Source organism: Sus scrofa, chromosome 17 (genome assembly GCF_054392235.1).
Source record: "Sus scrofa isolate SSC_HxYL_T2T_F1_AM1 chromosome 17, Sscrofa_HxYL_maternal_Yorkshire_Landrace_v2.0, whole genome shotgun sequence".
In the NCBI taxonomy this organism is placed as follows: domain Eukaryota; kingdom Metazoa; phylum Chordata; class Mammalia; order Artiodactyla; family Suidae; genus Sus; species Sus scrofa.
Genome location: NC_139399.1, coordinates 21,878,238 through 21,904,451, shown reverse-complemented (window position 1 = coordinate 21,904,451; position 26,214 = coordinate 21,878,238). Strand labels below are relative to the sequence as shown.

The window sequence follows — 26,214 nt, the reverse complement described above, 5'->3', positions numbered from 1 at the left end:
TACGGAATTTCCCAGGCCAGGGATCAAATCTGAGCCACATGTGCAACCTATGCCACAGGTGCAGCAATGCTGGATCCTTAACCCACCATGCAGTGTGGGATGGCGGGGAGGGATGGAACCCACAACACCACAGAGACAAGCTGGATCATTAACCCACTCTGCTACAGCAGGAACTCCAAGGCTTACTTTTGTAGGCTATCATTTCAATGGCAGTTTAGTTTCCTGAGCCCTTGCAATGTTGTTATGGTCCACTCTGTTCTTCTGGCTCTGCTTGAGCTCCCACTAGATCCCTACATGTGATGCTTACATAGGCAAAGGTGCTTCCCTGGGCTGCTGGGTATCATTAGGCAGATGTAGGGAGATGCCCTGGGTCATGTTCTGTCACTACATGGAGGGCTGGAGCCTACTGGCACTACTGGTGCAGGTGGAGCAGCCTGCCTGCTGTCACCTGCTGTGGGGCAGTGGATGAGCTTGGTACCTGGTTTCTGGTTCCACTGATGTAGGCAGACTGAGTGCACTGCTGCTGGGGGTGGGGTTGGGCATGGGGATTGGTTGGCCCTCCTGCATTTTGCTGTTGCCACTGCTATGGGCAGATCAGTCTGATGCTGTCTGTGACTGTGGGATGGGAGAGAACTCGGAAACTCATTTTCAATTCCTGCTGCTGCTGTGAGCGGGTTGGGTCTATTGTTGCCACTGGGTGTGAGTCTCCACACTTAAGTCCTTGCTATGGTTCTCTTTTCCTGGTCCCTGCTCCAGGGAGAGAAGACTTTTCTTCTTTCCTCCTTTCCTTCCTTCCTTCCATCTCTTTCTTTCTTGGTTATTTGCTTTCTCTTATTTTTTCTTCCTCTCTCTCACTTTCTTTTTTGTCTATTATTTGGGGGTCTGTCACCTGTTGTTGGTTTCAGGTTGCAGGCTGGCTGGTGTCCGGGTTCTATGGAAAATAAAAGAACACGCAGAGAATTCACCGTGTGTTATGCTTAAGTCATGACATCCTCAGCCAGCCCACTCTCTTCGTTCCACCTTTAAGAGTTCTTGTGTGACTGTTGAATGTTCTCCATGGCTTTTAGTTATATTTAGAGGGGAAGAGCCAGGAAAAATGAGTCCATGTCATCTTCTCCTGGAACTGGAAGTTGCCTCAGGATGTTGAGCATATGTTTGTTAGTTTAAGGCACTGCTGCCTGCTGCTGTAAAAAATCGCCACAACCTTAGTGGCATAAAACAACACGAATCTATTATCTTTTGTTCTGGCGGTCAGAAGTCCCATAATGAGTCTGTGGGAAAAATCAACATATTGGCAGAGCTGCATTCCTTTGGAGGCTCTGCAAAGAACCCGTTCTTTGCTTTTCCAAGGAATGCTTTCTGAAACCCCTTCCAGCAATGGCATCACTCTGACCTCTGATTCCATCGTCACATCTTCTCTGACTCTGATACTCCTGCCTCCCCCTTATAAGGACCCTTGGGGTTTTATCAGGTTCACCTGGATAATGCAGGATGGCCTTTCCATTTCGAGATCCTTAACTTAAACCTACAAAGTACTTTTTGCCACAGAAGGTAACATATTCTCAGGTTTCAGGGATTAGGACGTGGACATCTTTAGGGGCAAGTCATCTGCGGACCACTGTCACGATATTTTTGGGTTGGCTTGTTACAAAGCTAATGGATACGCCTTTGCTCCCAGCCCCCCCAACTCTCTTCCACAGAAGCAGCTAGAGTTACGTTTCTTCTGCATGTCTCCAAGGACATTTTATGCATCTGTCGCTGAAATTCAGCCTCTCTCTGTCGGTGCCAAATTGAAACACAGGGAGAGTTTTGGGCAGAGGAGGAAAAAGATTTATTGCTTTGCCAGGCAAAGCGGGGTTTGCACTAGGCTAACACCTTAAAGACTCTGCACCCCTCTTGGAAAGAATTTCAAGGAGTTTTATAGTAAAAAGGAGAAAAACAGGTTTTCAGATAGGAATCAGGGCTGAGATAAGCATGCACTCTTCTTTCATTGGGGGAACCTTAGTCATGAAAGCTGGAGTCAGGACATCTCAGCGTGATCCTGATGGTAGCCTTCTGGGTTATTGCCTAGAAATAGAATACTTGCCAAAAAGGCATATTGATCAGAGAGTAGAACAAACCAGGAAAGTTCCTGAAAAACATCACATGCTAATAATCTTTAACCCACAGGCAACTGTGCTCAGAGTGTCTAATCTTTAGTTTACAGGTAATTGTGCTTAGGGTGCAATTAAGTCAGGGAGAACGACAAGGAAAGCCACTAAGGTGTTCCATTTTAAAGTATTCATTTCTAAAAGAAGCCCAAGGAATATAACTTTTTTCTCTTAGGTGTCTAAGACGCCTATATTATTATGTGTATCCCTTGAGAGGGAATCAGGATCCTGCCCCAAGGCTGAACTATTGCTTCTGGACTGTTCCTTCCTTGTCTTTGCATCCCCTTCCTTCTCAGATCAGCAACTGTCTGAATCTGCCCCTAGGAACTCAGGGAAGACCTTGGTGGTTGAATGAGGCCCATTTCCTAAGAACAAGAAGTATGGGACCCAGAAAGGCTTTTGTGCCCAGGAGCCCCCGGGGACCCTGCTCAGTTACACATCCACACACACTTCTCTTCTGCCTCCATTTCCTCCCACACAAATGGTAATTTACTACATAGGCTCTTTCTCCCAATTAATAAGAGCGTTCGGAGATATTTCCACATTAGAATAAAAATAGCTTCCTAAATCTTTTTATAGCTCGATGGTAGTCTGTGATGTGGATACGCCATAAATTCATTTACCCATTCCTTCCTGTGGGACATGAAAGGACCTGCTGGAATTTGGGACAGTGGTGGCTGACAATGGCCTTATTTTCAAGGGAGGTGGGTGCTAGTCACAGTCATGGCTGAGCGGGGCTTCAGCTGAGCAGCAGTGATGTAGAGACCCGATTAGAAAGGGATAACAAACTGGTGAGCATCTCACAATTTCACTGTGCTTGTAATTTACACAGTGCTTTCAGACATATTTTATATTCATACATATTGAATATAAAAAGATCACTAACGGAGTTCCCGTAGTGGCGCAGTGGTTAACGAATCCGACTAGGAACCATGAGGTTGTGGGTTCGGTCCCTGCCCTTGCTCAGTGGGTTAAGGATCCGGTGTTGCCGTGAGCTGTGGTGTAGGTCGCAGACGTGGCTCGGATCCCGCGTTGCTGTGGCTCCGGTGTAGGCTGGTGGCTACAGCTCCGATTCGACCCCTAGCCTGGGAACCTCCATATGCCGTGGGAGCAGCCCAAGAAATAGCAAAAAGACAAAAAAAAAAAAAAAAAAAAAAGATCATTAACTTATGAGAACCTCATAAAGACTGTGAGACATAACAATCACCTGTTATTTGGACTTGGAGAGTAGATGTATTGTTGCCAAGGGGGAGGGGAAGGGAGTGAGATGGATGGGGTGCTTGGGGTTAATAGATGTAGACTATTGCCTTTGGAACAGATTAGCTATGAGATCCTGCTTTGTAGCACTGGGAACTGTGTGTGATCACTTATGATGGAGCATGATAATGTGAGAAAAAAGAATGTATACATGTATGTGTAACTGTACAGCAGAAAACTGACAGAACACTGTAAACCAGTTATAATGGAAAAAAATAAAAATCATTAAAAAAAAAAATCCCCTGTTATCTACAATTTGGAGATAAGTAAATTTAGGCCCAGAGAGGTTGAGTGACATGTTTGGGGACGCACAGCAGCAGAGCCATCTCAGGGTCTTCTGCTTCCAAATTCTAGCATCGTGTGTCTTAGCTATTTCCTAGGCCCAGAAGATGGGAGCAAAGGAAGAGGAGGAGCTAGACAGAAGGTAAACAATTAAATAAAGGGTTCTGAGTTGTATGCATGGGTATATGTATATATGTGTGTAACTTTTTTTTTTTTAAGATAAAGGAAAGCTGTAAATACATGATGGAAGTGGGAGAGGGCTGAGGATACAAGACAGTGGGAAGAGAATGGGAAAAATCAGAGGAGGGTTATCCTTGCTACCAGGGTGCTTAAACCAGAGCATCTGAGACTTCCACACCTTATGTCTAAATGGGCCACACATTTTTTTTTTTTTTTTCCAGAGCTGCACCCACAGCATATGAAGGTTCCCAGGCTAGGGGTCGAATCCAAGCAGTAGCTGCCGGCCTATGCCATAGCCACAGCAATGCCAGATCCGAGCTGCGTCTGTGACCTACACCACAGCTCATGGCAACGCTAGGTCCTTAACCCACTGATCTAGGCCGGGGATCCAACCTGAAACCTCATGATTACTAGTTGGGTTCGTTAACCACTGAGCTACAATGGGAGGTTGATGCATCAAGCATCAATCAGGATCCCCGGGGCATCTTACAGGGGTAACTAGAATGCTTTCACAGCTTGAAACACAGGAATTACATTCCCATGAAATAACAAAGTGTGCTTAGGGCATCTGACATTAAGCTGCAAATGCTGAAGGAAATAAAGGAAAAAACAACAGAGGAAGGATCCTAAATCTTGTTCCATGTGAATGCACCACCTGGTGAGGCAGCAGTTGGAAAAGAGTCTCTTGGGTGGATTTGCAAAATTCTTGTTTCAGCTGCTCATAAAACCGCTTTCTCCAGTGCACAGCTTTCAGGTACTTAAGAAAAAAGCAATGAAAGAAAAAGGCCAGTGGGTTGCAAAGAGATAAAGAGAACTGACTCTGGTCCACAAGCTATTTGCTTAGAGAACAATTTATTCCCAAAGGGCTGTCATTCAGGTCTCCTTCACACGGTTTCTCTGAACTGAACTTGCTCATGGAGGTTGTGCTCTCTGACCTGTAGGGAACGTGAGTAGAAAGAAAGTGGAGTCTGAGAGAGTCGCCCCCCTGCAAAGTGACCTAGGAGAATGGGAATAGACAGGAAAGGAATTTAAAAAATATTTTGTGGCATTCCCGTCATAGCTAAGTTGTAATGAACTTGACTAGTATCTTTGAGGATGTGGGTTCAATCCCTGGTCTTGCTCAGTGGGTTAAGGATCTGGTGTTGCCATAAGCTGTGGTGTAGGTTGCAGATGCAGCTCTGATTCGACCCCTAGCCTGGGAACTTCTATATACAGCCCTAAAAAAAAAAAAAAAAAAAAAAAATTGCGTCAAAGTGCAGACAAAAGACAGCTGGTTTGTCATTTATTTGGATGTACACAAACCAACATGCAAATAGCTGCTCTGTCTTGCTTCCATTGAAGTACTTTATTTTTATTTACTTATTTTTTCTTTTTGGCCATGCCTGCTGCATGCGGAAGTGACCCGAGCTGCTGTAGTGACATCAGATCCTTAACCCACTGAACCACAGAGGAACTCCTGAAGTATTTTGAAGTTAATTACAACCATTAAGACATTACACTGCTGAATCCTTCAGTGCACAGCTCTAAACAATATGGGCATTGTCCTGCATTTTTTGTTTTATAAATATGTGAGCGCCCATGATTGCTAGCCTGGACGTGAGCCAGATAGAGCTCATGTTCCTTTGGTGGGGGTGGGAGATGGAGAAGTGCTGGTGCGGTAGGACTTTATGGAAGGTAGCCCCCCCCAACAGGTGGAGGAGGGGTGGGAGGGAGCGGTCCCAAAGCCTCTCAGAGGAAGGCCCACTGTGGGTGGCCCTGGGGTAGGAAGAAGGACAGCTTTCTGGAGCAGAGAATGAGAAGGCTCACTTGGGATTAAGTATGGGCTCTGGCACCACCTCCACTACCTGTTGGCTCTCTGCGACTCCATTTCCCCATCTGTAAAGTGGGGCCAATAATAGGGGTGTTCAAAACGATGGTTGACACTTAGGAAGAAATCCACAGTCCTACCCCAAAACCTGTTGGTTAAGAAGGTGGCATGTTGAGCAACTGAGATGCCACTGTGGCTTCAGCAAAGAGAGTAAGGGTGAAGCAACGGGATGGCCAAGACCAGCTACTAGACGGAGGGCAGCGAGATGCATGGAGAGGGTCTGTGGCAAGGTTGGGTCTATATTTTTAATTTTTCAGTTACTTATTTAATTGCAAAGGTGATACTTGCTTTTATTTTGGACTGCCCATGGCCCCACATCTTTGTTAACACTGAACAGGATTGATCTTTGCAATTTCCTGCCAATCCTATAGATTCTAAAATGGCAACACATTTTAAAACCTGCATTTCTGTGATGGCTTACATCAAGTGGCTATTCATTCATATTGTCAACTGAAAAAAAAAAATGCACAGTCTAAAAGTTGCGAGTTATGTTTGTTTTTTTCTTTTTAGGGCCACACCTGTAGCATATGGAGGTTCCCAGGCTAGGGGTCTAATCGGAGCTATAGTTGCTGGCCTACGCCACAGCCACAACCAACGCCAGATCTAAGCCGCCTCTGCGACCTACACCACAGCTCACGGCAATGCCTGATCCTTAATCCACTGAGAGAGGCCAGGGATCAAACCTGCAACCTCATGGTTCCTAGTTGGATTCATTTCTGCGGCGCCACGATGGGAATTCCTCGGTTATGTTTTATTCAGGGAACCTGCTGAGGATTATAGCCTGGGAAATAGTCTCTCAGCTCTGAGGAACTGCTCCAAAAAGGTAAGGGAGGAACAGAGATATCTAGATATAGATATAGATACAGATATAGACGTAGATATAGATATAGGCGTTTTGCTGAAAAAAATCCTTAACATGTACGAAGTTCCTGTGTGGCTGAAAACAACAACAGCAACAAACAAACAAACATGTTGAATATCAAAAGATTACTGCTAATCACAAAAAATAGGCATCTCAATGATGTTAGTGCTTTGGTACAGGAAGATGCAAGAGTCTCGGCTCATCTCTTTTGATATGCACCTTAACAATCTAGGGAGAGTATCCTGTTTTTCTCTGTTCTGAATCCCCTCAGGGCTTACTCTCAGGCTGGCTGCAGTGGCTGAGGGCTTGGCGACTGCAATAGTCATTGTTTACTAAAATGCCAGGCAGCAGGTTTTGTCCACAATATGCATTCTTCTTTTTATCTTCAATATTTATTGAAATATTTATTTGCATTTTTTCCATGAAGTACTTATTCATGTTCATAGTTCATTTTTCTGTTTGCCATTTTAGCATTTGTTTACAGAAACTCGTCATATATTAATTATGACATTAAACTCTTGTTTTTTTTTTCTTGTTTCTTATTGTCTGAGAAATTTTCTTCTCCAAGTCTGTCTCTTGTCTTTCAAGATTGTTTTTTCTTCTTTTTAAAATAAAATTCTATTATTACTATTAAGATTTCAGGAGTTCCTGTCGTGGCTCAGTGGTTAATGAACCCGAATAGTAACCATGAGGTGGCAGGTTTGATCCCCAGCCTCACTCAGTGGGTTAAGGATCTGGTGATGCTGTGAGCTGTGGTGTAGGTCACAGACTTGGCTCAGATCCCACATTGCTGTGGCTGTGGTGCAGGCTGGTGGCTACAGCTTGGCTTTGATCCCTAGCCTGGGAACCTCCATATGCTTCTGGTGTTGCCTGAGAAAAGACAAAAAAAGAAAAAAAAAATTTCATACATAGAGGAGTTCCTGCTATAGCACAGTGGGTTAAGAATCCAGCTGCAGCAGCTTGGGTTGCCGAGGAGGCAAGAGTTTGATCCCTGGCCTGGCTCGATGGGTTAAAAATCCAGTGTTGCTGCAGCTGTGGCTTAGGTTTCAGCTGTGGCTTGGATTCACTCCCTGGCCTGGGAACTTCCTTATACCATGGGTACGGTGATAAAGTTAAAGAAAATAAAATTTCATACATAGAAAAGTAGAAAGACTAGTGAATCTCCATAAATTCATTACACAGATGTGGTAACTGGTCTTTTTTTTGTTTTGTTTTGTTTTATTAGGGCCGCACCTGAAGCATGTGGGGGTTCCCAGTCTAGGGGTTGAATCGGAGCTGTAGCTGCTGGCCTACACCACAGCCATAGCAACATAGGATCTGAGCTGCATCTTCGACCTACACCACAGTTCACAGCAACGCCAGATCCTCAACCCAATGAGCGAGGCCAGGGATCGAACCTATATCCTCATTGATGCTAATCAGATTCGTTTCTGCTGAGCCATGATGGAAACTCCAAGATGCGGTAGCTGTTAACATTAGGTCATATTTGTTTTATCTTGTTTCTGTTGAAGTATTTTAAGTATTATAATTTTTTAAATTTAATTAAAAATTATAGATGTTAAGACATTTACCCCAAATTCTTCAGGATATATCTCTAAATATAAGGACTTTTTCTTATAAAACCACAAGACCCATTGTCACCTATTTATGATTTTTTTCACTCAAATTTTTTTAAATTTTTTTGTAGTCAAAGCTGTCAGTATTTTACTGTTTTGCTTTGCTATTTATTTTAGGAAAAGCTTTCTCATGCAAGATTATAAAAACACCTTTATTGTTACCTTGAGGAGCCAAATACTCTAAGACCACTTGCTAAAAACTCTAGCTTTTCCTTATGGATTTGAAATGCTACCTTCATCATATATTCAGTTTCCATCTGCATCTATATCTATATATGGGCTGAAATCTTTTTGTCTGTTTTTGTTTTCTAGTTGCTTTAAGCACTGTGGAGTTAAATTTTTTTCACATTTGACAAGGCTAGTTCTTTTTCTTTCATTTGCTGGCTATTCATGCTTATTTGGCTTTTTAAAAGGATTTGCACTATGACTGCAGGGTAAAGAGAACAGAAAAGGTAGATGTGGGTTGTCTTGATGGAAATTTCTTGCAGTATTCTAGGAGAGAGAGGGTAGAATAGAGAATAGAACGTGGAAGATACCAGAGATTGTATTCCAAATTTCAGTCTTTTTCCAGTAAGCTACTTCTATAATTACTGACACAGTTATATGCTATCTACACTATTATTAAACTTTTTCACTAATTCAATTCACTTTTTTTTTTTTTTGTCTTTTTAAGGCTGCACCCACAGCATGTGGAAGTTCCCAGGTTAGAGGTCAAATTGGAGCTACAACTGCCAGCCTATGCCACAGCCACAGCAATGCAGCATCTGAGCCATGTCTGCCACCTGATCCAGCTCATGGCAGCACCAGATCCTTAACCCACTGAGTAGGGCCAAGGATTGAACCCTCATCCTCATGGATACTAGTAGTGTTCATTACTGCTGAGCCACAACAGGAACGCCTCAATTCACTTTTAAATTTTATTTTTTTCATTTTTTAAAGTTTTATTGAAATACAGTTGATTTACTGTGTTGTGATAATTTCTGCTGTATAACAAAGTGATTCAGTTATACATATACACATATCCATTCTTTTTCAGATTCTTTTCCCATATAGATTATCACAGAATATTGGGTAGAGTTCCCTGTGCTATAGGGCAGGTCCCCATTGGCCAGTCATTCCACAGACCACACTGTGCATATGCCAGTCCCAAACCCCCAGTCCATCCCTCCTCTCCACCTGTCTCCTTTGGTAACCATAAGTTTGTTTTCTAAGTCTGTGAGTCTGTTTCTGTTCTGCAAAGAAGTTCATTTGTATCCTTTTTTAAGATTCTGCATATAAGTGACATCATTTGATGTTTGTCTTTCACTGTCCGATTAACTTCACTTAGTATGATAATCTCTTAAATTTTAAATATTTATATCAGGTGTATCCAATAATATCTGTAAAAGCATAGATCAATCAGATACAGTAGTTTTGTTTTTCTAAAATATTAAGCTGAATAGATAACAACAAAGATAAATATTGTTTGCTCAAGTAGCACCTAAAATTTTTTCATGTACTACCAGTAGTTTGAGAAATGCTGGTCTGAGCAAACCAGATCTTCATTCTTTGAACCAAATCAGTTCTTTGCAGATGCAAATCTCCACTCAGCCTGGGCTGGCTTGTAATATGTTGGATGCTGGTTGACAGGTGGGGTTCAGTTTATAAAAAACTTCCAGATGTTCATTTATAAACACTTTTCTGTGTGATCCAATCAAAAGTTTAAAAAGTAATGTCAACCAGCTATGACAGAAAAAATAAAAATCATTATAAAGAAATAAATAAAAATTAAAAGTTTGAAAAGTAAGCTTTTAAAAAGTTTTTAAAGCATTGGAGTTCCCACTGTGGCTCAGTGGATTAAGAACTTGACATAGTGTCCATGAAGATGGGGTTCAATTCCCGGCCTTGCTCAGTGGATTAAGGATCTAGAGTTGCTGCAAGCCGCGGCGTAGGTTGCTGATGTGGCTTGGATCTGGCCTTGCTGAGGCTGTGGTGTAGGCTGGCAGCTGCAGCTCTGATTCAGCGCCTAGCCTGGGAACCTCCATATGCTGCAGGTGCGGTGGTTAAAAAGGAAAAAAAAGTTTTTAAAGCATCACTACATTATTTTGTGCTAATGACTGATAATAAGATCTCTTATATGTGCCCTTACATATGTATGTAGGTCATGCAAAGAAACAGACTAATGGAGTGAACAAACTTAAACCACGGGTAGCATTTCTCTTCCTTATGGTTCTGAGGGGCCTGCAGGCAAGTCCATCCTCATGCAGACCTCTGAAAAGGGCTGCAGATGATATCCTAGATAGAATGTCCATAGGATGGTAAGATGTCGGTAAAGTGACCTGTAGGGCAGAATTAGACAATAATACCAGAGACCAGAGCCTTAATTTGTATTCCTTCGTTTTTATTAAAGGTAAACAGAGATAAACGGAAAATGCCACCCTAACCTTATGAAGATCAAATTAAAGAGTGAGATTGCAGAGAATCAAATATTTTGTACTGACCTGTCACGAGCACTTACTCAGATACAAGCAAACACATACCACACTCTTTTTTTTTTTTTTTTAAACCCTAAGGTGGTTTTGGCTTTTAGACTTCTAAATTCTCTGCTTTCAGGGTTTACCTTTTTTTCTGAGCACCCATAGCACTGATATTAACAAGAGTTACAAAGTCACAGATACTAAAATCTCACTGCCAAATGCAAGCTGCTGCTCCCCAGCATGGAGATTCAAATAACTTGTGTCTTTTGTCCACTAAAAACAGTATAAAATAATCCAGTTCCCTTCTGCTGGTAGCCATGGAAACTAATTTCTAATATTTCAGTGACTGAATAATGATAAAAACTAAAGCGTTCCAAGGGCAGTTATGGATTTGCTTCACATCAAAAAACAATAAAGTTTGGAGTTTCTGCTGTGCCACAGAGGCTCTGGTCTCTGCTGAGCTGTGGGTTCCATCCCTGGCCCAGCACCGTGGGTTAAAGGACCTGTTGTTGCTGCAGCTATGGCATAGTTTGCAGCTGCGGCTCAGATTCAGTCCCTGGCCCAGGAACCTCCATATGCCATGGGTACCGCCGTAAAACAAAAACAAAAACCCCAAACCAAAAAACAATAGACTAGCAACTTCAAAATTCAACTTTCACGTTTTCAATTATTTCACTATTATTTAGGGGCCACGTGAATAAGAGAAAGATGCAGATGACTGCTTCTCAGAGGAAGATCTTGAGTTTTGTTTTCTCTTAGGCCTGTTCATTTCCTGCTTCCTTCTATTTAGGTCTCCTTCCAGAGCCTGCATTTTGAGGTGGAAACTGTTCCTGCCTCCGAATGTCCTACAACTAGAATCCTTATTATGTAAGTCCTTTTTTTTTTTTTTTTTTTTTTGCTTTTTAGGGCTGAGCCCGAAGCATATGGAAGTTCCGAGGCTAGGGGTCAAATGGGAGCTGCAGCTGCCCGTCTACACCACAGCCATAGCAACTCGGGATCTGACCCACATCTGCAACCTATACCACAGCTCAGGGCAACACCGTATCCTTAACCCACTGAGTGAGGCCAGGGATTGAACCTGCATTCTTATAGATTATAGATACTAGTCAGGTTCATTACCACTGAGCCACAATGGGAACTCCTAATTCCTGACTTTTTTTTTTTTTTTTTTTTTTGTCTTTTTGCTATTTCTTGGGCCGCTCCCACGGCATATGGAGGTTCCCAGGCTAGGGGTCTAATTGGAGCTGTAGCCGCCGGCGTACACCAGAGCCACAGCAACGCGGGATCCGAGCCGCGTCTGCAACCTACACCACAGCTCACGGCAACGCCGGATCGTTAACCCACTGAGCAAAGCCAGGGATCGAACGCACAACCTCATGGTTTCTAGTCGGATTCGTTAACCACTGAACCACGACGGGAACTCCTGGAAATCTTATATGGAGTCTTATGCCAATTATATTTCACCTAGAGTTTCTCAAAATCTAACTGCTCAGTACTGGTCAGCTTCTCTCGCTTTCCTCCCACTCAAGCAATATAACCCTTTCCGACGTCGTGTAGTTCTGTTTGAAGGAGCTTTGAGGGAGGGATTAGCACAAGGCTTCCGATTACATTTTCAGGGAGCTCAGGGCCAGGTGATGTCCCTCCACCAGCTGAATCTCAAAAGAATGTTCAGGACACGGCCCTGGAGTAAAGCCCCCGCCAGCGCAGACCTGCGGGAGCGATTTAAAGCTGCTCACTTGGGAAGCAAGGAGAGGACAGGGTGAGGGGCCAGCTCAGAGGGTAACAGAGGGTGCTGGCAGGCAGGAGGCAAAACTAGTGAGGGGACGGAGTCTGCCTGGGCAAAGGATTCCCTTTTCTTTTCTATCACAGATTGACAGGGCCACATCTGTCGGCATAGCGAACGTAACTGAGTGTATGGAACACTTTGCGGGTGGAGTATGTTTGTATTTCCTGACCTTTCACATTTACAATCTGGTGCAGATAAATGACAAAAAAAATTGCAAATCTCTGATGTTATTTTAGATGGTTCAAATGTTCCTTCTTCACCCAGTTAGTGGTATAAAACAGGAAACTCTGGCTTTGGAAAGGCAAGGGTATGATTAAAATGTGATGCACTTTTTTTTTTTTTTTGGTTTTAGGGCTGCACTTGCAGCATATCTAAGTTCCCAGGCTAGGGGTCGAATCAGAGCTACAGATGCCAGCTTACACCACAGTCACAGCATCGTGGGATCTGAGCAGCTTCTTTGATCTACACCACAGCTGATGGCCAGATCCTCAACCCGGTGAGCGAGACCAGGGATCAAACTCTTGTCTTCATGGATGTTAGTCGGGTTCATTACCCTTGAGCCACAACGGGAACTCCCATGATGCACTTTTTGGAACCATATTTATTCATTTTTCCATTTTAAAAAAAATGGAGCATAGTTATTTACTATATTGTGTTAGTTTTAGGTGTACAGCAAAGTGTTTCAATTATAAATACATACATATGTATTTTTTTCAGATTCTTTTCCTTTGTACTCAAATACTGAGTATAGTTCCCTGTGCTATGCATTAGGTCCTTGTTGGTTATCTATTTTACATTTAGTGGTTTATATATGTTAATCCTAAACTCCTAATTTATTCCTCCCTCCTTTCCCTTTGGTAACCGTAAGTTTGTTTTCTATGCTTATGGGTCTGTTTTGAATATAAATTCATTTGTATCATTTTTTTTAGATCCCACATATAAGGAATATCATATATTTGTCTTTGTCTGGCTTACTTCACTTAGTATGATAATCTTTTTTTTTAAATTAATTTTAATATTTCTGAAGGTAAACATACAGGAGCACTAGGAGGTTTTTTTTTTTTGTCTTTTTGCCATTTCTTTGGGGCCGCTCCCACGGCATATGGAGGTTCCCAGGCTAGGGGTCCAATCGGAGCTGTAGCCACCGGCCCACGCCAGAGCCACAGCAACACGGGATCTGAGCCACATCTTCAACCTACACCACAGCTCATGGCAACGCCGGACCCGTTAACCCACTGAGCAAGGGCAGGGACCGAACTCGCAACCTCATGGTTCCTAGTCAGATTCGTTAACCACTGCGCCACGACGGGAACTCCAGTATGATAATCTTTAGGTCCATCCATGTTGCTGCAAATGGCATTATTTCATCCTTTTTATGGCTGAGTAATATTCCATTGTGTATATGTGCCACATCTTCTTTATACACTCATTTATTGATGGACATTCAGGTTGCTTCCATGTCTTAGCTGTTATAAATAGTGCTGCAGTGAACACCGGAGTGCATATATCTTTTTGAATTATAGTTTTCTCTGAATATATGCCAAGAGTGGGAGGCTAGGTCATATGGCAACTCTATTTTTCATTTTTAAAGCAACCTCCACACTGTTCTCCATAATGGCTCTACCAATTTACATTCCCACCAACAATGTAGGAGGTGGAGCCATATTTAAACCTTCGCATTATTTTGGGACATACATTCTCTCTCTCTCTCTCTCTTTTTTTTTTTTTTGTTTTTGTTTTTTTGACTTTTCTTGGGCTGCTCCCACGGCATATGGAGGTTCCCAGGCTAGGGTTCTAATCGGAGCTGTAGCTGTCAGCCTACGCCAGAGCCACAGCAACACAGGATCCGAGCCATGTCTGCAACCTACACCACAGCTCACGGCAACGCCAGATCCTTAACCCACTGAGCAAGGCCAGGGACCGAACCCACAAACCTCATGGTTCCTAGTCAGATTCGTTAATCACTGCGCCATGACAGGAACTCCGGGACATACATTCTCAATCACATGGTCACAGTTTTACAACTTGATAAAATTCTTATACTTGCTTCAGTCTAGGGCTTTATATTCCTCAAAAAAATGCATCAAACAGGAAGCCTGTTCTTTTAAGTCAGGTGCTTCCAGAAGTAGACTCTGCATCAATAGATTTATTAAGGAAAGGCTCCCAGAAGACGCAAGTAGGAGAAGGAAGACAAGGAAAGGGAAGGAGCCAGGCAAGAGTGAGGTTTCATGTGAAGCCCCAGCCCTGGTCTCATCAGGAGGGGAGATTTTGAACTTGAATTATGCCTCAGAGCTTGCCTGTCCTGGAGGCAAGGCAGCCAGGCTTTTGGACTCCCAAACTAGTCGGTCACTGGCCTTAGGTCATAGGGTGGGTGGGAGGTAGGGTGGCCATGGAGGCAACAGAATCCCAGACACTGCTGGTTCTCCATTTGGGCTGAACTTGCTCCTGGACCAGATCGCAGATGCCAGCCTTCTCTTGCAAAGCATTTACTTGGCCTGAGAACTGGGTGGAGCACCAACAGTATCCGCCTCTGGGCTCCCCTCCAAGTGCCTGCTCTCACCACCAGGCACCAGTTATAGGTCTTTCATCACGTTCTGCTGCAAGAGAAAGTGAATGATATCTTTGGAAAGTCCTGGGGTCAGTTTTCCATCCTCCAGAGATGCACTTTCTTCTCCTTCTCCTGGTGGGCAGAAGTGAGCGTCCCTGGAATGCCTCTGTAGGACGGAGCAGCCATCCCGGTTGAAGATGACCCGGGCCAGTTGAAAACTACGGAGGGTGTACTCTTGGTTCCCCTGGCTCTTCAGTTCGCTGATTTTCTGAGACAGGCACTGGCAGACAGATGTGGAGAGTGGATTTCCAGAGGCTGGCTGAGAATGGCCAAACACTTCATAGAATCTATCCAGAGATTCCCGAAGTCCATCATCCTCTGTCTGGGTCTCTGGCCAGCCCTTCACAGGATGGTTAAGCCAGAAGTTCTCAGAGGTCCAGGAATCACTCTGTTCAGTATTTAGGTTACTGGTGTCTGCAGGACAGAACACATTCCAACACTCAAACACATATTTCAAACTATCAGAAAGCAAAGCAAGAGCAGAAGCCGTTTCTTTTCAGTTTAACCCACTTAGTGTTCCTGAGTAACTGGCAATGGGCAGAATCAGCTGATTTCGGAATCTGTTCCCTCTATCCTGGGCTTGTCACTTGTTTGCTCAAAATAAGAACATCCTACTTGTATGTATCAGGGGCACTTCACGTGGGAGTCATATGGAAATTCAGGGCAGCTGTGAACTAGGCTGAAAAAAAATTATCTCTTATTTTCATTAACCTCTGCCTGAAATTAAGCATTTCACTCCATGATGAATGTAGGCAACAAACATGAGCAGCAAAACCTGTGGCTCTGTTATCAATAGTTCACAGCTGTTTTCATTCCATATTAAATTTTGTTGAAGATGTTTTAAAATACCATTTATGCTTATCACTGTGCTATGGCCCAAACTGTCTCCCTCCAAAATTCCTATGTTGAAACCCTAGACCCTAAATGTGACTCTAAATGGAGATGGGATTTTTAGGAGGTTATTAAGATTTAATGAGGAGAGGTCCCATCGTGGCTCAGTGATAACAAAACCGACTAGTATCCATGAGGATGCAGGTTTGATTCCTGGCCTCGCTCAGTGGGTTAAAGATCCGGCGTTGCTGTGAGCTGTGGTGTAGGTTGCAGACATGGCTTGTTTCTGGTGTTGCTGTGGCTGTGGTGTAGGCCAGCAGCTGTAGCTCTGATTTGACTCCTAGCCTGGGATCTTCCATATGCCGTGGCTGTGGCCCTAAAAAGCAAAAAAAAAAAAAAAAAAAAAAAAAGGTGAAATGAGGTCATAAGGGTGTGGCCCTAATCAGAAAGGACTGATGGCCTTATAAGAAGAGGAAGAGACTTGTGCCCACCTCACATATGCAGAAACCAAGGAAAGGGCCCAGGAGCATGTGAGACACAATGAACAGGTGGCCTTCTGCAAGCCAAAAAGACAGTTCTCACCCCAACCTGATCTCGGACTTCCAGCCTCCAAACTGTGAGGAAATACGTTTCTGCATGAGTCTCCAGTTTACAGTACTGCATTACAGCAGCCTGAACAGTCTAAGACACTCCACTCTGAAACTACCCGAGTTATTAGTTGTGACACGATCGTGTTGTGTAAGCATTAGCAAAAACATTCATTACAATATCAGACGCTTGATCTTTAAATATTTCATAACTACATTTCAATGTTGTCCCTTAGTAAACCTATGTATTTTACTTCATGCATTTAAAAGCATTATTCTGAGAAAGGGTTGAGAGGCTCCACCAGAGGCCAAAGGGATCCATGGCACAAACACTGCAAAGACCCGTAATGTAGGTGGTTCTGGGCATTTACATGGTTCAGACATTTTCTGCTCCCTATGGTAATCCCAGAGACCCCTTCCTCTAAACTGAAATGACTACCTTTGTGCTTCTTATTTTTTCTTATATTTCATTTCATCATGATTAAGATCAAATCATTAACTTACTTCAAAAAGAAAATTAAAAAACAAAATAACTGCTTTATGGTAAATATAATTGCTAAATCTTATATAACTACTTCATAAACAAAATCTACCTAGAGGGAGTTCCTGTCGAGGGAGCTCCCATCATGGCTCAGTGGTTATCGAATCCGACTAGGAACCATGTGGTTTCGGGTTTGATCCCTGGCTTCGCTCAGTGGGTTAAGGATCCAGCATTGTCGTGAGCTATGGTGTAGGTCGCAGACACAGCTTGGATCTGGCGTTGCTATGGCTCTGGCGTAGGCCGGCGGCTACAGCTCTGATTAGATGCCCTAGCCTGGGAACCTCCATATGCTGTGGGTGCAGCCCCTTTGTGCTTTTTAAAAGAGGAGTAACAAATAAACTCAGTGATTTAATAATAGACAACAAGAAACCAGAAATGAAGACAAGTCTAGTTCCCGATCAAACCTTCTGTACCTCTTTTGGCACCCTAATTTTTTGTTGTTGTTGCCTTTCTAGGGCCATACCCACGGCATATGGAGGTTCCCAGGCTAAGGGGTCTCTGTTGCTTGTCTCACCATAGCAAGTTATAGGAGAGAGACTGTTTAGTAAAACTCATGTTTTGTAAATGAGAAAACTGAAGCTCAGAGAGGTAACATTATCTACCTAGAGCCCAAACCCCCACATCATCCTGCCTCCTTTTCTAAAACTCCACCCACTGCATCATTCCATTTCCTTTGTCATTAGCAAGTACAAATATTTTTATTGTAACTACTAATTGAGTTAGCAAAGTTGAGAGTGTGTAGAATTAAAGCTGGTAATTTACTAAAACTTACAGCAGAATGAAAAAAGGAAAATACATTTTGATTGAAAGTATGAAATTTTAAAGAATTAAACTGGTAGCTGTATAAGGAATTCTGCAACTTGCAAATTAATTTTTTTTGTATAAAGTCTTTCCTAGAGCATATCAATAGAAACGTTCTTTATTTCAAAAGACCTAAGAGATTCTGATTCCTTAAGAATTAGGGTGCCCAGGAGTTCCTGTCGTGACTCAGCGGAAATGAATCCGACTGGTATCCATGAGGATGTCGGTTCGATCCCTGGCCTCGCTTACTGGGTCACAGACCCGACGTTGCCTTGAGCTGTGGTATAGGTCACAGATGCGGCTCAGATCCCGAGCTGCGGTGGTTGTGGCGTAGGCTGGTAGCTGTAGCTCTGATTCAACCCCTAACCTGGGAACTTCCATGTTCCCCGGGGCACGGCCCTAAAAAGAAAAAAAAAAAAAATGTTGCTACAAGATACGGAGAGGATATTGAAGACCATGGTCGTCTTTTTCTTTTCCTCCAAAGTCAAGGAGGAGCAGAGGCCAGCTCAAAGTGGATCCCCTGGCCAAATCTGGAACAACGTGAGCATCAGTATAAATAATGAGAGTTAACGGACTATTAATCCATTTATTAAAACAGAAAACTACACAACCAATAAATAATTGAAAGTTTTTTTTTGTGTGTGTGTGTGTGTGTGTGTGTCCTTTTAGGGCCACAAGTGTGGCGTATGGAAGTTCCCAGGCTAGGGGTTGAATTGGAGCTGTAGCTGCTGGTCTACACCACAGCCATGGCAACAGCGGGATCTGAGCTGCATCTGTGACCTACAGCACAGTTCATGGCAATGTTGGATCCTTTAACCCACTGAGCAAGGCCAGGGATGGAACTCGAGTCCTCATGGATATTAGTTAGGTTTGTTACTGCTGAGCCACAACGGGAACTCCATTGAAAGTTTTTTTGTTTTTGTCTTTGTCTTTTTAGGGCTGTACCCATGGCATATGGAAGTTCCTAGAATAATTAAAAGTTCAATGAGGAACAGGATATTTACAGTCTCAGAGTACCTCCCCATTGAACTTATTAGTTTAATGGGAAAAAGAATAACTTTATATACAGTGGAGAAGCGTGGCAAATGTCACCTTACACAAGTGATCTAAGTGAGACAAATCAAAGTCACATGCCACCTAAGCAGGTGCAACAGGAAGACCCAGCATCACTTCTCAGATAGTCCTGCTAAAGATGCATCACCCGAACCAAGTAGGAGAAAATGACGGACCAAACCAAATCTAGAGCCGTTCGACAAAACGACTGGCCCCGACTCTTCAGAAGTGCCAAGTTCATGAAAACCAAGACTGCTAACTGTTTCAGACTGAAGGAGACTACAGACAGGATACCTAAATGCAGCACATGAGTTCCTATGGCTCCTTCTGCTCTGCAGAGCATTCTTGGGCCTTTTGAATGGAGTCTAAGGATTAGACGGTAAAAATGCATTAATGCTAATTTCCTGATTTCAATGGTTTCATTGAGGTTATGTAGGAGAATGTCCTTGTTTGTAGGAAAATCAGGGATGGTGGGCATCAGGTTGGCAGCTTACTCAAATAATTCATGAAAAAAAGTCACTTTTGTCGTACTTGCAAGTTTTCTATGAGTTTGAGATTGTTTTGAGAAAAAAAAAAAATCAAAACAAATCCCTGAAGGGATAATTGTTAAAATTTCTTTAGGTGGCCTACTTGAATATTCAAAAAACAGCCTAAGTCCAGTTCTTGCAAATGTAGTTGCCTAACAAACGGTAGTGCTATGAGAGGGGCAGGGGGAGGAGGGAGGGGAGAGGCCCACAGGACAGGATCATCTTCTCCACAGATGATCTGGTCCTGGGGTGTAAGGCAGGAAGCCAGGGGCTGGGAAAGGTCAATGGGAAGTGTGGGAGAGAGAAGGAGAGCCCAGTGGTGACACTGGGAAAGGTGGAGAGTTCCTGAAACTGCACATCTGGGGCAGCATTTTTTTTTTTTTTTGGTCACATCTGGGGCAGGTGGAATTTCCTGGGACAGGGACTGGATCCAAGCCACAGCTGTAACCTCCGCAACAGCTGTGGCAACAATGGACTCAATGCACTGTGCTGAGCTGGGGATTGAACCCGGGTTGCCACAGAGACAATACCACCAGATGCAGCAGGAACTCCCTAGGGTGACCTTTTTTTTTTTTTAGCATATTTGGAATTTTATTTTATTTTAATTTTTTATTACTCAAATGAATTTATCACATCTGTAGTTGTAAGGGTGACCATTTTATAGAGAACGATCCAAGTAGCAGAGCATGCACTTACTGACCAGTCAATAACTTTGATATGCAGATTTACAATTTTTCATCTGTGTTTCATTTTTACATTACACCTATTTTTTTTTCTTTTTTCTTTTTTTCTTTTTAGGGCCACATCCCCAGCATATAGAAGTTCCTAGGCTAGGGGTCAAATCAGAGCTGTAGTTGCTGGCCTAAACCACAGCCATAGGAACGCCAGATCCAAGGTGCATCTGTGATCTACACCACAAACCATGGTAATGCCGGATCCCCAACCCACTAAGCAAGGCTAGGGATTGAACCTGTATTCTCATGGATACTAGTTGGATTCGTTTCTATGGAGCCACGACGGGAACTCCCTATTTCACTTAATTTTTGAAACTCAGTGTCCATCACAGAACCTAAACTAGCCTGTCTCTAGTTTTCATGCAAATGTTAAGCAGATGACAACTCATCTTCAAAGAAACCCTCCTTCCCCTTCCGAGAAGAGCAATGACAGGTAGAGTTGTGTTATTTACTACATCAGTTCTTGTGAACACTGTCTCCAGTTTGTTTCATGCTTTGATTTTCTTTTAAAATTTCCTTTACTGTACAGCATGGTGACCCAGTTACACATACATGTATATATAGTAAAGGAAATTTTAAAAGAAAATCAAAGAATGAAAGAAACCGGAGACAGTGTTCACAAGAACTGATGTAGTAAATAACACAACTCCACAGTAGAAAGCCATCTGTCTAATTCTGTGGCTATTGTGGCCATGTGGATATATCACCCTGTCTTCACCAGTATACTGAGCCGATCACTTCTCTTCCTCATGTACCTATAGGTGGACAGAATGATGGATCTTTGATAACTTAGTTCCTGCTCAGTGGTGCATCCTCACAGCTGTAATCAAACCTGTTGATAGGGCTCAGGTTTGTAGGTCTCTCAACTGAGGACAATATGTCTACTTTAGGGACAAACTGAAGATATTTTTGTGTCAGTAATAGGTAAGCGGTCCTTGCATTTAGTGAGTGGGGTCAAGGATATAAACATCCTACAATGCACAGGGCAGTCCCAGGTATCAAAGAATCACCCTTCCCTCAAATGCCAATAATGCCCTTTATCCTCAGAGAACAACACTTGCTCAAAGGATTCCAGAAGGAGTGGGGAAGGAAATGCAGAATCCCACTGCACTGTGATAGATCAGTTTGTCTCAAGCTCCCTGAGGCACCTTTGCAATTGATCCCTGTGCAGCGAATGCCCTTCTTGCTGGCACTGATTTGCACCATGCATTCCTTCCCTCTAGACCTGGAGGTGGCTTCCCCCCCCACAGTCCTAAAGGTTTTGGCATTATCTAAATTGGGTGGAATTTTCCTTTTAATTTCAATATGCTTTCTATCATGAGTAGATTTCTTTAGGCTTTGTAAGAAGAAAGTGAGAAGTAAGGGGCTTGATACCACAATGTTTCTGCATGCCTTGCTTCAGGGTACCTATCCATCAGGACATCTGTTTGTTAAATTTTCTTTTGACCAAAGAGAGACGAGATAACATATAGGATGTTTGAGATTCACATAAACCTAAAACTATTTTTAGGCTCAGCAGTAACAAACTCGATTAGTAACCATGAAGGTGCGGGTTTGATCCCTGGCCCCACTCAGTGGATTAAGGATCCGGCATTGCCGTGAGCTGTGGTGTACGTCGAAGATGCAGCTCAGATCCTGTGTTGCTGTGAGATGTGGTGTAGGCCGGCAGCTGCAGCTCTGATTCAACCCCTAGCCTGGGAACCTCCATATGCTGCAGGTGCAGCCCTAAAAAGACAAAACAAAACCAAAAAAAACTATTTTTATATCTTTAGGAATCACAGATTCCTAAATCACGCTAATTTGAGTTCAGTAATCCAAAACAATCAATTGGCCTGGAGCATTTGAGATTAATAGTTGCATTCTGCGAGATGCCATTAGCCTTCAGAAACTCAGATGTATAATGGGGGTTTCTTCCAGTAAATCTTTCATGGCTACTTCTGTGGTTGAGAAATTTCGATAAAACATTTTAGCCTTCAACTTTAACAAGTTTCCTTTAAATGGACTTGGTATTTAGAACTGTGTCTCCTTCATGCCTCAGCATCATAGCTGCCCACTCTGTCTTGTTTGTCCAGAGTTTCTTTTACCAGCAACTGCTAATTGGGAGGATGTGTGGTTTCAAGGCTGTACAGAGCAGAAAGAGATTTAAGACTTGATAAAAATATGGAGAATTATCAGGACTTAAGGACAGAAGGAATATGTGGTGTGCATAGTCTACACTGCTTGGAGGGGAAGCTGCCCCTTTCTCAAGGCGTTGCCCAGTACACTCCTAAATGTGGCCTTGCTGCCTTGGTGTGTCTGTCGGAGGCTCCCTGTGTTCTGTGTGGCTCTAAGAAAAAGTCACAGGCATGAGAGGAAGGTGAATGGGAGGCGGGGGGCATGTCCTGGTCAGCAGTGGTCACTTACTAGCACACTTTGGAGGCACTGACTCATCTCCTCATGACAGCAGTCGGAGGCCACCCAGGTCTTGAAATGGTGACACTGCCAATTTTAGCATATCCTTTGTGGCCCAAGGATCTGGGGCACCCCTCTGCTAGGCTGCCTCTTCCTACTCTGGATCTTTCTTTTCCTTCAAACCCTCTTCTCTTCCTCTCCATCCTGCCACCCCACTCCATACTCTGTGGAGGAAAAGAAGCGTAAACAGGATCACTGGACAAACAAGAATAAGTCCTACCTCCAGCCCTTTGGGCTGCAGGGAAGTCTGGAGCTGACGCGTCTGCATCCTTGCCTTAAGAAGTCTGGCTTCTGGAGTTCCCGTCGTGGCGCAGTGGTTAACGAATCCAACTAGGAACCATGAGGTTGCGGGTTCGGTCCCTGCCCTTGCTCAGTGGGTTAACGATCCGGCGTTGCCGTGAGCTGTGGTGTAGGTTGCAGACGCGGCTCGGATCCTGCGTTGCTGTGGCTCTGGCGTAGGCCAGTGGCTATAGCTCCGATTCGATCCCTAGCCTGGGAACCTCCATATGCTGTGGGAGCAGCCCAAAGAAATAGCAAAAAGACAAAAAAAAAAAAAAAAAAAGAAAGAAATCTGGCTTCTTTCCTGACCATTGACTGCATCAAGAACATTCCCTCTTCAGAAGCTTTGCACCTGCTGTTCTTCCACGTGGAACATGCTTTTTCCACATAATTACATGACTGGTTTAGGTCTCTGCTCAGGTTTTACCTTCTCAGGGAGGCCTTCTGTATTAGTCAGGACCAGCTAGGTTATGTTATGTAACAAAAAAGGCCCAAATCTCAAGGGGGCATAAAACAACAAAGAATTCTTTCTTTCTTTCCTTCCTTTTTTTTTTTTTTTTTTTTTTTTTTTTTTGTCTTTTTAGGGCTGCTCCGGTGGCATATGGAGTTTCCAAGGCTAGAGGTTGAACTGGAGCTGTAGCTGCTGGCCTACACCACAGCCACAGCAATGTGGGATCCTGAACCCACTGAAAAAGGCCAGGGATTGAACCTGTGTCCTCATGGATGCTAGTCAGTTCCTTCCCCCTGAGCCATGACGGGAACTCCACAAAGGGTTATTTCTTAGTACATGCATGCTGTGTCCTACGACAAGTAGATCTGTATCATCCTTGCATTTACCTTGAACCCAGGCCAGTGGGGCAGCCACTCAACCTTGCTTAGTGAGTACAGCAGGGGGAAAAGAGCATGGTGAAGCAGACAGTCACCAGGAGAGCTCTGTCATTTCTGTTCACATATCATTGCCAATGTTAAGGTGTATGGCCAAACCCTGATTTCAAAAGAATAAGGAAGAAAAATTCTCGTGTAGGGGGAGGTGGAGATTACTGGTGAACAAGAATTCAGTCTGCCATCCTTGAGCACACTATTTAAAACTGCATTTCCTTTACTCCTTAGACCCTGGCAGTCCCTATTTCCCTTATCTGCCTTACACTTTCTATAGAAAACTAATAGCACCTAGAAGCTCCCATTGTGGTCCAGTGGTAATGAACCCAACTAGTATCCATGAGGATGTGGGTTTGATACTTGGCCTCACTCAGTGGGTTAAGGATCTGGCATTGTTGTGAGCTGTGGTGTAGGTTGCAGATATGGCTCGGATCTTGTGTTGCTGTGGCTGTGGCGCAGGCCCGTAGCTGCAGTTCCAATTCAACCCCTAGCCTGGGTATGGCCCTAAAAAGAAGGAAAAAAAAAAAAAAAGCACCCCCCCCCCAAAAAAAAACACAACCTAATAGTATCTAATACAGGATTTGTTTATGGCCTATCTTCCCCCACTCAAGGTTTTTTGTCTCTCTTGTTACCTATTGCATCCCCAGGGCCTAGCACATCTAGATAAACTTTTAAAATTTCTGGGGTTTTGTTTTACTTGGTGAGTTTTATTTTCAGAGGAACATGTAAATGTGTATTATTACTAAGGTGACCAGTATTCACTAGGGTGACTGGGATGTTTGCCCAGGACAGACCCAGTTATCTCAATGAATTATTAACAGCACCCCTTCTCACTCTCAAAAGGGCCCTGGCTTACACACTCCATTACGTGAATACATGCATCATGATACACTGCACATATAAACTGATGCTGGAGGAGGGGGCAATAGAGATACACACATGTCTGGGTCAAGAGAGATACACACATATCGGGGTGGGGGGACTGAGTTCTGATGACAGAAATAACCCCGGTCTGTGGCATAAATAACATGTCTATGGAATTTTGTTTTGTTATTTTGCCAAACCATCTGCGGATCTGTTCTGCTGTGCTCCAAGACACTCCTCTTTCCCTTTCCCTTCTATTTCATACTTGGCATTTTTCCTACCCCTGTGCTGTCCAAGACATTCTGGATGACCATCCTGCAAGTGAAGGACCTCAGTTCACTCTATCCCATGAGCAGCCCCCACCCCAGGAATAACAGCCGCACCGGAAGCAACTTACTTCCTATCTTTTTTTTTTTCTTTTTTGGCCGCCCCAAGGCCTATGGAGTTCATCAGCCAGGGATCAGATCTGAGCCATAGTCACAAACTATTCTACAGCTGGGGCAACACTGGATCCTTAACCCACAGTGCGGGGGCAGGGATTGAACCTGTGTCTCAGTGCTCCAGAGATGCTGCTGATCCCACTGTGCCACAGTGGGAACTCCACTTCCTATCATACCCATGACAAAAGATCAGTCAGCTTCAGCCTCATTTTGCCTGAGTGCAACGTGGACAGTTTACACATTTTAGAATTTGCAACGGTTACTTTAAAGGACAAAAACCACATACTCAGAAGGGTTGTAGGGTATAGACATCAAGATATTTAACCCAAATTAATACTTCAAAGGATGGATGGTCAGGTGTTTTTGAAACCATAGTCTAGGTCTGTACTTATTTACATCTGAAAGTAAAAAACTGGGTGACTCAGCCATGCTGTCACCTTTCATCCTAATGAACAGATGCAATGGGCAGAGGACAGAAGCCTCTAAAAGGAAACAGTTGAGAAATAAAATGAGAGCTGGAAAAATACAAATATCTGCGTGATGGGTGAAGAGCCCTAAAATTAGGTGCCCAGGGCAATTAATAAAGTCAATTTCCTCTGTCTCATTTGTAAGCTGTCTTACTTTTACCTTGGCATTTGATCTTTTTTCTTTTTTGCTTTTTAAGGCTGCACTCCCAGCATATGGAAGTTCCCAGGCTAGGAATTGAATCGGAACTACAGCTGCCAGCCTATGGGATCCAAGCTGTGTCTGTGACCTACACCATAGCTTACAGCAACACTGGATCCTTAACCCCCTGAGCAAGGCCAGGGATCGAACCTGCAACCTCATAGTTTCTAGTTGGATTCATTAACCACTGTGCCACGATGGGAACTCCTGGGGTGTCTTTTCTTAAAAAATTAAAATGTTCTGGAGTTCTCGTTGTGGTGCAGTGGTTAATGAATCTGACTAGGAACCATGAGGTTTCGGGTTCGGTCCCTGGCTTTCATCAGTGGGTTAAGGATCCGGCGTTGCCGTGAGCTGTGGTGTAGGTCGCAGACGCGGTTCAGATCCCGAGTTGCTGTGGCTCTGGGTAGGCCGGTGGCTACAGCTCCGATTCAACCCTTAGCCTGGGAACCTCCATATGCCATGGGAGTGGCCCTAGAAAAGGCAAAAAGACCAAAGGG

General features: G+C 43.6%; 1 protein-coding gene across 6 annotated transcripts in view; it reads right to left on the bottom strand.

Annotated features, from left to right (window-relative positions):
- Positions 1 to 14,582: 14,582 nt before the first annotated feature.
- Positions 14,583 to 26,214, bottom strand: part of SHLD1 (shieldin complex subunit 1) — a 95,571-nt gene continuing 83,939 nt past the window's right edge. For all 6 annotated transcript variants that reach the window (XM_085004465.1, XM_085004466.1, XM_085004467.1 and 3 more), the window contains exon 3: positions 14,583 to 15,478. In XM_085004465.1, the coding sequence (XP_084860591.1) occupies positions 15,030 to 15,478 (449 nt within the window). In that variant the 3' untranslated portion in view covers positions 14,583 to 15,029. The remainder of the gene's footprint in view (positions 15,479 to 26,214) is intronic.